Here is a 13,444-nt window from a genome sequence, read left to right as displayed (position 1 = left end):
TGTATATTGGATCTGAACGCATCAATCCATAGTTTCAATAAAATAACACATCCAGACTTGGATAAAATCAAAAAGACTTGGACAACTTTTATTGTCATTTTGTATGCAAAGAGTGTATAAAAAAAATTAAATTTCATTTTATACAGCTCTCATGACATTTCCATTTCTTAAAGTGCAGCAGTCATCAAATGTAAACAGTGTGGGAGAAAAAAACATGGTGCAAAAAAACCCATTGATATGGAAGTTCAAAGCCTGATGATGGACCATTAAAACCAAACCAAAACTGGTAATGCAAAGAGAACATTTAGAAAAAAATATTTTAACAAACAAGAATAAGGGGGTTGTATGTTCTTTGCGTCTGACTTGGAAGGTGCTTAGGAATGGACCTATGTGCTGTTTAAAAATCAGAGCTCCAATTGCAGACTGCTCTAGCGAAGCTGACACTGGATAGGTGTTGAAACTAAGTGAAACTGGTTGCCTGCAAATAAAGCCTTTTTTTGTGGTATTAAGAGTAAAATAAAAATGAAGAAAACAAAATAGCATAAATTTAAATACTAGCTATTTTGCAAATTTCTCCTGGGACTATTTTGAGTAATGAAGGAATGCAGGCGCACAATATACAGTTATATTTCAGGACAAAAATATCTATGAAAGAAACTGAATTTTATCACTTTATTGATTCTCAGATCAATGACATCAGTTTTAAAGATTAAATCAGCAGTTTGTAATAAAATCACCATGATTGTGAGGAAAACTTAGTTTCTTGGCATAAAAAAACAACAAAAAACAGCATATTATGGAAAGAACTACTTTTCAACTAATGTCAGCAATGGAGGGAATTTGTTAAACACTTAAATGCTGTGCTTAAAACATTTAGAATTATACAGATAATCTGTTGATGTGTTATGAGTCATATAAAGTAGGGCTGCAACTATAGATCATTTTGCAAATCGATCTGTCAATTATTTTTTCAATTGATTAATAATCAAATAGCCAAAGGTTCCTTAAAGAAGAATTTTTAGTATATTAAACCAGGTGAAACTAAACATTTTCCACTTGAGGAGTCCTGGATAGAGCATATTGACAGAAAAAAAATCTTAAATGCAAAATGTATATATATATACATCTTGCATTTATATATATATATATATATATATATTTTTTTTATTATTATTATTTTTTATATAATTATAGCTCTAAGTGTGTTGCTCTGTTAGCTAAAAGCATATTTTACAGTCCCTACACTCCAGTTAACGATTAATCGATTACTTAATTGGTTGACGATTATTTCAATAACTGATTAATCACAATTAATCTGATTAATTGTTTCAACCCTAATATAAAGTATGTCAACATTTCTATCAAAAATAAATCTAAGGATAAGTGTTATGGTCTCATTTTACCTGAGTGAGGAGGAGAAATGCACTAAAATCACACCGTTTTCACACTTGCTATTTTGAAAAATGTCCTCTATAAATAGAAAAAATAAGTGGAATGGATAGAAGATATCCTTGCTTCCTTTATCTACAGAGAACAAATTTAAATTATGGTAGTCAGGAAGATAGATGAATTATGATTTCTTCAGATGAAAATAAGATTTTTAACAAAAGTTAATACAGTCATGGACAGCTGTGGACAAAGATTGTTCCCACAAATCTAATAATGTTGAAGAACATGGTTGAATCAGTTTAAGAGTGTTTTTAGGGGTGCAGATTTTTATTACTCTTAAAAAATATGTAAGCCCCCCCAGTCGAATCTTATATAGGTCAAACTAAAGGTGGTACAATTTTTCATTATTTAACTTTTACGTCCCCACAGCCGTTATGTGACTGGGGTTTATAAACACATTGGATCTTTTGTGTGCTGTTCTGACAACCTCGCAGTGTGGACAGACTCCACAGCTGCTTGAACAGAACCCATGTTCTAAATAAAACATGTTTTCACTCACACCAGCTCTTCCCTACATCAAGAGTGTGGAAGAATATTTCACCCTAGTTTAGTCTGTCAGGTAGGCTTCCTCGTCACGTTGCTTATAAAAACGCCTCTACAGCTACAATTGCTTATGTACGTAATGTAAATTATACAATGTGCCTGGATTCTTGGGTACAAATACAAACCTGTGCCAATATAGCAACAATTAGCGCTTGTATTGTGTACCTGCAGACAGTCTCAGGGACTAAATTGCCCTCTTAACCATTTCCGGAAAATCATTACAGCCTTCCTACAAGAAAGAAAATGGAATCCTGAGCTCGCTTGCTGCTAAACCAGTCTGTTTTCATCGTATATTCTCGAAATAGGAGTCGTGTCGCCCCGCAGTATAACTAACAACATCACTACCAAGGTAACGGAACTATAATCTGTTAATAAAACAAAGTATTTCGGGTGGTCAACTCAGTTCTTTTAGACTTAGCAAATTTAGCTTGATCTGTGAACGTCACTGGTTGACGTCGTTTGCTAAGTTAGCTAGCGTAAATGCTATGTGGGACTTCATGTTTTTTTTTTACCCAGTCTCCTGTTTAAGATGGATATTAAAGATAAAGATAAGCTCGTATGTTTATTTGATATAAGTGTTAATTAATTCATCCACAAAATAATAAAGTTAGTTAACTGTACCGTTTGTAGCGTACATAGTTAGCCGCTCAGTTACGCCAGTTAGACGCTAACTAGCTTTAATGCTACAGTACCGGGTTGTTTGGTCTTTTTATTATCTTGTTTTACAACGGAATTTACGGATATTAGGTTGGGTTTTGAAATATTTTCTTATGTTGTCACCTTTGAAACTCCTAATCGCCCCTTTTTGTTTCAAAATTACGATATTACCGTTTTAACACAAAGCTAATCAGCAGCTAGGAAACGCAAGTCATAAGATGCCATTTTGTTTTTATCTCGACTTTGACCAACATACTTGCTGTAGACTCGGACTTTAAGAAGCAAAGTTTAGAGAGGGTTTAGTTTATGTCTAACCATTCAATTGATCTAATTTGACATTATTTTCCTATTAAATCGTATATTGTTTGTGATGAAAAGCCAAGACAGCCCGGTGCTTTTTGAGGCTGGCCTGGCACCCTGCTTTTTGAACTGAACCGAGTTATAGTTTAACACAGTTTATTCTACGAATCGATTTTGTGATCTTGTAATTTAAGTAAAACATATCTTTATTTGTTCTTTTGTCAGACAAATAAACTATATATAAATAATGATTTCTTTAAACAGAATTGTTCAGAAGCCCTGTATGGCAAGAGGTGATTGATATATTTTCCAAGTAGTAGAATTGCAGTTAGGTAATTTACAATAATGTAATCTACTGGAGTGATCTGATTCCATCAGTTTGCAGTAAACCATGTGAAATGTTGTGACCCAAACATAATGGTAATCACAAAATACAGCTTTGATCCTATGGTTTAGTGGATTTATTTTGATCGAACAACGATCGAAAACGAACAAAAATCAGACCAAAACCATACGAAATATACTCACTTTGCATTTAAGATTACTCATTCACGAGTCACATAGTTTTGGTACAAATTGGGGGGAAAAAATCATAACAAAACATAATTTCTTCACTGATTATTATTCAGTTAATCAATACAGCTCTGCTTACTTCCAGAATCGTACATTATATTGAATTCCAACTGTTATGTCAGTGTCAAATATACAGTATCTACAAGGTTGCGATAGTTGCTGGCCAAAATGCTAAAGCTCCTGGAATGTCAGAACAATTACAATGGAAGACATCACATAGAGGCAGAGGGAAAATCCCAATTACCATATTTTCACGACTATAAGGCGCACTTAAACGTCTTTTTTTTCCCCTCAAAATGTGCGGTGCGCCCTTTGGTGCGGTGCGCCTTATGTGTGTTGTAACTGCGACTTTTGAGACCACCTCATTGAAGAGATGATGAAAGAGTGGCTGAATGTAAGGAGACCAGGTGTTTTTTTTCCACTCATCACTATCGCTGTTAATATGTAACTCCATGCGTGCCCATCTCACAGCTGATGTGAAAAACATGGGGAAACAAATTAACGCTGTGCTCGCTGTTCAACCGCTCGACATCGGTGTGAACCGGACCCAGCAGGTGCAGCAGAAGCAGCGAGTTTACATGCAAAGTCAATGGTTGACGCGCGTATAGGCGCAGCAAAAGGTCCTGCAGCGCGTTTTGGTGCAGCACGTCGGGAGCGTTTAAGCATCTGACGCACCGCCAACGCGCTGCTGCTGCTCGAGATGGAAAAATTGAAGTTTTGCTGCTGGACGCGCCGCATCAACCAATCAGAGAAGCTGATCTGGGAGCTGACAGCGAGACAGACACATCGCTCTGATGACATATGATATTAACGCAAATGAAACAGGCTGGATGGATGAGGAGATGATGAAAGCGTGGCTGAGGCAGGTGTATGTGAGGAGAACAGGTGTTTTTTTCCACGCATCACCATCGCTGTTAATCTGTGACTCCATGCGTGCCCATCTCACAGCTGATGAGAAAAACATGGTGAATCAAATGAACGCTGTGCTCGCCGTTATCTCGGGGGTCTGACAAAGGAACTTCAACCGCTCGACATCGGTGTGAAGCGGCCGTTCAAAGTAAGGCTGCGAGCGGCGTGGGAGCGATGGATGACAGACGGAGACCACAGTTTCAGGATAAGTGGAAGGCAGCGCCGGGCAAGTTACGCCACCGTTTGCGGATGGATTGTTTATGCTTGGACTAACGTGTCTGCTGGCTCTGTTGTTCAAGCTTTCGCAAAAGCCGGCATTATTTCTGAGGAGCTGCGCTGCACGGAAAGTGACTCTGACAGCGAAGAATGGGAAATTGGCATGTCTGATTTAGCGCAGCTGTTTAATTCAGAAACAGAGGAGGATGACTTTGATGGGTTTGATTAATACTTTGTAATACATTAATAAAGCACAATCATACTCAGTTTTGCTCCCGCTGTGTTTTTCTCCCTGAAAACTTAATTCAACGGCAGCCTCTGGGCGGGTCTCCTCCTCTTCACCGCGGTGGCTGGCAGGTGTTTTTTCATCTAAATAATCTAAATCTTGCAGCTATATTTGCTGTGATCAGTGGGAATAAAGTAGTTTTAATATGTTTTTAAGTGAGAAAGTCCACCTGAAAACTTCATAATTGCAGTCAGTTCATCCAGATTATCTATTTCTGTCGGAGGCGCTCAGACCCCCACATACCAGCGGTGCACCGACAGGAGAAATCCCTTCATCTGCAGCCTCTAGGCCGGGTAGCCTCCAGGTTCACCGCGGCTGCTGGCAGGTGTTTTTCATCTAAATAATTTAAACTGCAGGCACCAGGATACCGGTAATAAAAGCGAACAAATTCCGTCGGCAGGTTTCAGGATTTTAAGTTAATTTAGGAGCGATCACAGCGCTGTGTCATCTGTGATGTGTCTGTCTCACGGCCAGCACCCAGGTTTGATTAATACTTTGTAATAAATACATGAATAAAGCACAGTCATACTCAGTTTTGCCCCCGCTGTATTTTTAAATACGCATTAGAGGTATTTAAAGGTAGTAGAGGACATGTACCTGTATATAAAAAACGCGCCCTATAGTCCGGTGCGCCTTATGTGTGTGTTAAATACAGAAATGGGACACATAACTGAGAGTGCGCCTTTTAGTACGGTGCGCCTTATGGTCGTGAAAATACGGTACTATCAACTATAATCCGTGTATCATTCGTTCTTTCTATTTTCAATTGTCAATCAAAAAACAAAAAATAAAAAATTGACTGGTTATTTTGTTTTTTGTTCTTTATGGTTAAACCAAAAACGAAAAAAGGATTTGTTTTTCATATATCAATTTTAAGCTCAGATCAAGAATACGAAATGGAAAAACGGACAGCAACGCATAATTTGATTTTAATATTTAATCGGTACAGTTTACGTGACCCGGAAGTTTGGTGGAGCGTTAGCTAAAAAAACAATTGGCTTACCCCCACCACGTTCGATCAAGCTGCACCAGATAAGGCAGTCGGACCTATCAGCCATGGACAGTTACGTGTTATTTCGAGGATCCAAGCGTGTGACTCTTAAGGAGGAGGACATGACAACGGAGAAAATCAGCAGGATTTTCCAGGTATAACTTTTGTCTTGAAACTTTTCTGTGCACTGTACTGTTAACTAGCAACAACAAACAGCTTCTGATCAACATAGTGTATGGTTCTAGCGTCGCCATGGTAACCACTTCATTACCCCAACTGCTGCGCAAAGAGCTATTTCCGGGTCACGTAAACTGTACCGATTAAATATTAAAATCAAATTATGCGTTGCTGTCCGTTTTTCCATTTCGTATTCTTGATCTGAGCTTAGAATTGAAATATGAAAAACAAATCCTTTTTTCGTTTTTGGTTTAACCATAAAAAACAAAAAACAAAATAACCAGTCAATTTTTTATTTTTTGTTTTTTGATTGGCAATTGAAAATAGAACGAATGATACACGGATTAACTATGATATCCATATGACATCACAATTGTATGCTAATATAACATAGTATTTTTGCAAGAAGTGCTCTTAAAAAGATTGAATACCTTTTTTATGGATGTCCAAATTTATTAGTATATACAAAAGGGGAAACATTGTTTTTGAATACTGTTTCAAAATTGTACTGTTTGTTCCTCAGAAATAAAAACATATGCTGGAGAATTCAATTGTTAACAAAATCTGGTTTAGCAAATATTAGAAGGGCTTGTTTGCTCCTATCCCAGTAAATACTTTTTTATTGGGGAAAAAAAAAATGTTAATCTAAAACCCATTTTCCGTCTTTGCAATTTGATCTTCTACGAAAGGCCTGCGTAATTAACCAGAAACTAAAACATCAAAAACGACTAACTTTTTGGTTAATAAAAACAACTTTAAATCAACTAAAAGTATTGATAATTTAGGGCTGTGGGTACTTAAAAGAAGTGGCAAGTTTTAAGTTTTTGCATTACAGTCATATAAAACTAACAGATTTGTTGAGCTGAAAATGATATTTAGGCTGTGTCGATAACTGTTTTGTTTAGCTTACTAGTTACCTAAAAGTAGAGTAGCAAAAAGGTTTCCTTAGCTGTCCCGCCACCCCCACGCTCGAGGTGAACGGCATTCAAAGAATGGAAAGAAATATAGTTACAGGCCTCACTAATGGAAAGAATTCTTAACAGTTTTTTTTTTTGTTATTTCTTGCAGTAACTGGATCTTGCTCAAAGTTGCAGAGTATCCCATTCATTGTTCTACCCTTCAGAGTCAATGGAGGGGTCTGACAGCGTGGAGCAAGGCAGCGGTGACCAGTCAGAGTCGCAGCGCAGAACGCAGTTGGATCGTCTGGACAGAGAAGAGGCCTTTTATCAGTTCGTCAACAATCTCAGTGAAGAGGATTATCGCCTTATGAGAGACAACAATCTCCTGGGAAATCCAGGTAATAACGTGTTTAGGTTTTATCCTGCAATAGGATGGTAAAATAAAGTTTGACTGGATTTTTCTTGACAAACAGAAAACCAATACTTCTGAAAAAAATTCTAAAACTTAGTTTTGCCACAGGTATTTTATTTATTAGATCCAGGTTTTGATCTGAACCTGTGATTTTTAACCAGACTTCACTGGTTTGTTTAGAAAACAAACAAGACAGTGACTGTCACTGGTATGGAACATTTTACAAATGATATAAAGATCACTGGACTAACTGGACTAAAACCCTAGATGGTTTAGGAAACACTAGACTGAGTTAAGGATTATATTTTCTTTAATATCTTGTCCATCGCAATGTACCAGGCATTACAGTTTGGAAGATATTAGAAAAAACATCAGTGGTTTAATAAAGACCAACTTTAATATAGTGTCTAATTTATGAAGTGTGGACATAAAGACAAAAAAGCAACAGCCAGTCACTACTTAAAATACAGAATATTTTATATGTTACTTGAAAAACCAAGAAATGAATGTTTGTTTTAGGGCTGCAATTAACTATCGATTATTTTTCGATTAATAATCGGCTTGCGAATGTTTCTTTTAAGAACTTTTTTACATTAAACCAGGTGAAAAAAAAACTTTCCCACTTGGGGAGTTCTGGATAGAGCATGTTGACAGAAATATATTTTTATCTCAAATGAAAAATGATAATTTCATACTATTTAATACAATTTTGGTATAATTGATGCTCTAAGTGGGTCGCTCTGTCAGCTAAAGACATGTTTTACAGTCTCTCTACTCCAGTTAACGATTAATCAATTACTAAATTAGTTGACTATTTCAATAATCTATTAATCACGATTAATCCGATTAATTGTTTCAGCTCTAGTTTATAAAAAAAAAAAAAGGTAATTTTTGAAATTTGCCAAATCCCAAAAATCATGAAGACATAATTTATAAAAACATAGAGTTATGACAAATGGGGAAAAAAAGTGGATATTTAGTCTCGGCTTATCTCAGTTTTATAAGTACGGTCTGTAGTATTCCGCCTTTATGTATTCGATAATTTAATTATCTATTTATTTTTTTCACGTCTGGCTAGTTTCCGCTTTTTCACTATACTTGTGTTTGCTCAAAATGCAACCGCCTGTGGACAGTCGAGGATGTCCAGTCCTTTTCTGTCCCTGGACAGTGGGTGGGGGAGTATAAGTTTGCAGCGTTTAGTGGAGGACCAAGGAGGGGGAATTATGTGGGACGGTCGCATGTCCTGGTAAGTCTGGAGGTTTTTTTTAGTATTGTACTATTGCTGCGTCCAACAAAAAAAATATGATTTGAGTTCAAAATGACAGGTTTAAAATGAAAAAAATACTTGACCTATAAGGTTTAACCTTTTTATGTAGCTGTATTTTGGTTTCAGCCTGCTTCTTTTTCTATCCTTACAGTTAGTCTGCTCTTTATCTCTGTTTATAGAGAATAAAGGTGGCATTTTCTTCCACGAATTTACTAAAGAGAAAAAAGTGGGTTATGCCCAAAAAGTAGTAATTAGTAAAACATTGGTAATATCTCTTCCAGGTGAGGTAACTGAGGATGAACTCTTCAATAGACTTCAGCAAATCAAAGATGGTCCAGAGCAGCCGATTAACAACACCCCTAGCCCCGAAAATAGTGAAGATCCCGTTGGTATGTTAATAAGATCATTTACTTTTTGAGTTCATGGTGAGTATCTGCATTTCTATGTGATTTACCTTTTGTTTTCTGTCCTCACATAGAAACTCCAGAGAGCTCTGAGGATCCCCAAGGTGGGGACAGCCTGCTAGACTGGCTCAATACAGTGAGGCGGACCGGCAACACGACTAGAACAGGACACCGTGGAAACCAGTCATGGCGGGCTGTGAGCCAGACTAATCCCAACTCTGGTGATTTTCGCTTCAGCCTTGAGATAAGTGTTAACCGCAACCTGGCCGAACAACAGGCAGCCGCTGAGGGAGAGCAGGGGCCTTCAGAGCAGTCCCCAGTGGTCCAAGAAGAAGACGCTGCAGAACCTGAGCCGCTGGTTCCTATGGAGACGGAGACGGTCGAAGAATCAGTTGTAGAAGAAATGGCTGTCGTCGTTCAACCAGAACCGGAACCAGAGCCAGAAGAAACGGCTGTTGAGGAGGTTGCTTCCCAAGAAGCTGTAGAAGAACCTCCCAGTCCAGCTCCCCCTCCAGCTCCAGTTGCAGCTGCACCCTCACCAGAGCCCTCACCGGAGCAACCCCCACCCTGTTCTTCACCAAGGAGGGGACAAAGGAGGCCCCGCAGCTGTAGCCCAGAACCACGCAGGACAAGAGCTCGTTTAGCCAGAAGCCGGTCACCCCTCCGTTTGGATCAGCTTGATGGTCTACTTGGTCCACGACACACCTACGGTCCTCAAAGCCCCAGTTCTTCCACCGACACACCTCCAGCTCCTCAAGTGGAGGGCAGTTCTCGGACTCGTCAACACATTCTCTCTAGGCCGAACCCAGCAGATGACAGCGCTCCACCACCCAGCGTTGAAGTAGAATCGGCCCCTGAGGCCCAGGAGGTCCGGCCTCAGGAAGCAGAGTCTACCGGGAACGAAGGGGGCTCAGCGGAGCGACGTCCCCCTACTATCATGCTCGATCTACAGGTGCGGCGTGTGCGTCCGGGTGAATATCGGCAAAGAGACAGCATCGCCAGCCGTACCCGATCACGCTCGCAGAACTCCAACAACACATTTCTCTACGAGAGTGATCGAGGAGGTTTCCGTAGGACCTTCTCACGCTCAGAGCGTGCTGGAGTGAGGACCTACGTCAGCACCATCCGAATTCCCATTCGCAGGATTTCAGACGCAGGGTTAGGAGAGGCTACATCGATGGCTCTTCAATCTATGATAAGGCAGATTATGACAGGCTTTGGAGAGCTAGGCTACCTCATGGACTCCGACTCAGATTCTTCAGATTCAAACCGCGGTACCGGGACAGCCGCGGACACGGACAGCCTCAACAATTCAGATGCTAGTAATGCTGAGGCGTCCGCCGCTGATGAGCAACCTGCCGCAGCTGCTGCTGCTGCCGGAGCCAGAGAAAGGACAGTTGAGGCGGACGTAGATGAGGGTCTCACCGCCGGCCCACAGGGTTCTGCTGGTAGGGCTCGGCCCAGACCCCCCATCAGCCTGGAGGAGCCCAGCTCTCTTCCCTTCCTCCGACTCGCTCACTTCTTCCTCCTGAATGACGACGACGATGACCAGCCTCAGGGGCTGACTAAAGAACAGATCGACAACCTCTCTATGCGCAACTTCGGCGAAAGCGACGCCTTGAAGACCTGTAGCGTCTGTATAACGGAATACGCAGAGGGGAACAAGTTACGCAAGCTTCCCTGCTCCCACGAGTACCACGTGCACTGCATAGACCGCTGGCTCTCTGAGAACTCCACCTGCCCCATTTGTCGCAGGGCTGTTCTGGTATCAGCCAACCGGGAGAGCGTGATCTAACTCTCAACAAACTCCAACCTTTTCAATATCTCAACTAATTACACATCCAAGTCATGTACGACGCTTTGAAGAAATGTCTCCACCGTTGAAATATATTGTTTTCTCGTTTTCTGAGTTGATGTTTCATTTGAGGTGCTCAGTCTCTTGACATGCATTCAGACTCTACTTTTGACATTTGCTATTGGCTTCCGGAGCTGAGCAAAAGCAGTGCATGCTGTTTATCAACCTGTAGTGTCCACGAAGTGTCGCCTTGCACCAAGCCCCATGTAAACAAGCAGACCTGTAATCTTGTATGATATCCTTTGATTATAAATGCCGTCGCACACCTGCAGGTAGTTTAAACACTTCAGATATCTCCCTTTTGGTATGAATACTATATAGCACCTCAAGCACAATTCTTAGTTGCAGCAGTTTAAAAGTATTAGCTGTAAATAAGCTTGTAAAGAAAAACATTTTTGATTCTTTGTATCAGTGAATTGGTTTAGGATTGTAAATTATCTCATGGGAATCTGAGTCATTTCAAGTTACAGTTACTTCAAGCTGATTTAGGATGATGGGGGGGCGTATGAGTATGAGCTTGCATAGTAAACTTATGTATACATTTGTTGGGTTTGCAGGTAAGGGTTTAACTTGAGGTCATTTCTGTTCGTACAACCAAAACGATGCCCTGTTCTGGAGTTACATTTGCCAATTTTTTATTTTTTTTTTATTATATATAAAGCATTTTCATTTCTACATGATTTCCTGTTTTAAAAAAGTACTGGAAAAGAAAATCTTCCAGCATGGATTCAGATAGATTTCTCCCCTTTGCTATTTTGTCTTACATAACCCAATATTTTTGCTCTTACCTTTGCAAATCGCATGTTTTTCCAATCAACTGAACTATAGAGAATTTTTTAATTTTAGGTTTTCATATTTTAAAGAAACTCATTCTTAGCCCCCTTTGATAATTAGTTTAATCAAATTAATCTTTACAAGATATGAAGAAATATGGCCAGTTTAATAGGATATTAAGAGGCAAAATGTTGGAATAAAACATAGCTGATGTAAAAGGGCAGGATGATGGTAACATCCACCATCGTCATCGACCACAATTTATCATTGGATTTAAAGTTGCTCCTCCTCCACTAATCAATTATTCCCTTACTCTCACTAGCAGTTGCTAGCTATTTCCTTGTGTTTTTCTTGTACTGGGTTAGTAATACAGTTAGACTGGTTTAAAATTGGAACCATTTAAACCTTTGTTGAAACCAGAGTTAATCTCTAAAACATAGCTCACTTCTTTCTGCAAGTTGTTGAATGATATTTATTAATGAATGGCTCAGACTCTCAGACATCGACAGAAAATTAAAAGTTAATTCAACTGTTTCTTGAGCAAATCCTACCATGTGGTGTGCAATATTTGCAAAAATGTATAAGGATAGTAAAACAGACCAAGATTTAAATGTACAATTGTTAAACTGTTTAAATCCTAAATGAAGACGTATAACCCTTTACAATTTGTGCCGAAGTTGATTTTTATTTAGACGTTCTGTAGGTTTTAATAACTGTTAATAAACAGGAACGTGGGTAAAGGAGCTAAAGGGCATCGCTATTGTTTGCATCCTGTCTCTCTTTCACTGTTTGGTGTCTTAGCCACGATTATTACCTCCCCTCTGTGGGACACAGATGTTTGAATGCAAGATGTTGAATAGCCGAAACATGTAAAAAGGAAAGAGTTTTTTTTTTTTTTTTTCTGAGGGTTGAGTTTAAGCCCAACATTGTTCTGTGAAATACCCAGTGCAGGATGTTAACTGGGTGTTTTGATGAAACTAACCGCTGAATTAAAGAAATGTTATGAAAGTAATACATCGGAGGGAAGAGTTCTGTGCTCTGCCTGTGGTGTTTTCTGTGTGCCGGTAGATGGAATCACAGATGGTTTTTAAAGATCTACCAATAAAATACCTGATGGTTTCTCCTGCCCCACCAATCACAATAAAGACATGCGACGTTCACCATGATACAGCCGTGGTAATGAGTACTCAGCAGCAGTAGTTGAGTAAAAGTATTGATACTCCTAGTGAAATCTTACTCAACTCCAAGTAAAATACTCACATTTGAAAATAGTTAAGTATTCAAAAAAAAATTAACTTATATCAGTACATTTGTTTACTATTCAGTGTCATTTTAAAGAACCTTATAGCTATTAGAAGCCATATCATGTATTGATATGTAGAACCACCTGCTACAGATTCTACACCACCTTTCAGAACTTCAGCATAAAAATGTCACAAGAAAATGGTAGCTATTGTGATTATTTCTTAAAAACAAACCAAAAAGAAAACAGGATTGTCTTAATCCTCCACAATTTAATTATGGAATAGAGGTTCAACATGGAATCTATCACCACAAAGAAACTCCGGTTTGAGAACTCATCCTACTGAATTACCGGACCACAAGGCAACAAATAGGGTGACCATATTTTCATTTGGGAAAACCAGGACACCTTGGGGACTTTTATTGAAAATGCTTTTCAATAAAAGTCAACAGCAATAACTACAATAAACGATAATTTCATTCAAAATGT

The 13,444-nt window shown here is 39.0% G+C and overlaps 1 protein-coding gene across 2 annotated transcripts; it reads left to right on the top strand.

Moving 5' to 3' along the window:
- The first annotated feature begins 2,188 nt into the window (after positions 1 to 2,188).
- Positions 2,189 to 12,831, top strand: rlim (ring finger protein, LIM domain interacting). Of its 2 annotated transcripts, none has more exons than XM_038299100.1 (4): positions 2,189 to 2,341; positions 7,170 to 7,398; positions 8,961 to 9,068; positions 9,158 to 12,831. In XM_038299100.1, the coding sequence occupies exons 2-4, from the start codon at positions 7,230 to 7,232 to the stop codon at positions 10,876 to 10,878; spliced, it is 1,998 nt and encodes a 665-aa protein (XP_038155028.1). In that variant the 5' UTR covers positions 2,189 to 2,341; positions 7,170 to 7,229; the 3' UTR covers positions 10,879 to 12,831. The 2 variants fall into 2 exon arrangements, with proteins under 2 accessions (XP_038155028.1, XP_038155029.1); XM_038299101.1 differs by having other exon boundaries at positions 2,196 to 2,341; positions 7,225 to 7,398.
- Positions 12,832 to 13,444: the final 613 nt, after the last annotated feature.

The sequence above is a fragment of the Cyprinodon tularosa genome, unplaced genomic scaffold, assembly GCF_016077235.1.
Source record: "Cyprinodon tularosa strain WSP-4 unplaced genomic scaffold, ASM1607723v1 ctg42, whole genome shotgun sequence".
Lineage (NCBI taxonomy): Eukaryota > Metazoa > Chordata > Actinopteri > Cyprinodontiformes > Cyprinodontidae > Cyprinodon > Cyprinodon tularosa.
This window is presented reverse-complemented; position numbering and strand designations above follow the sequence as displayed.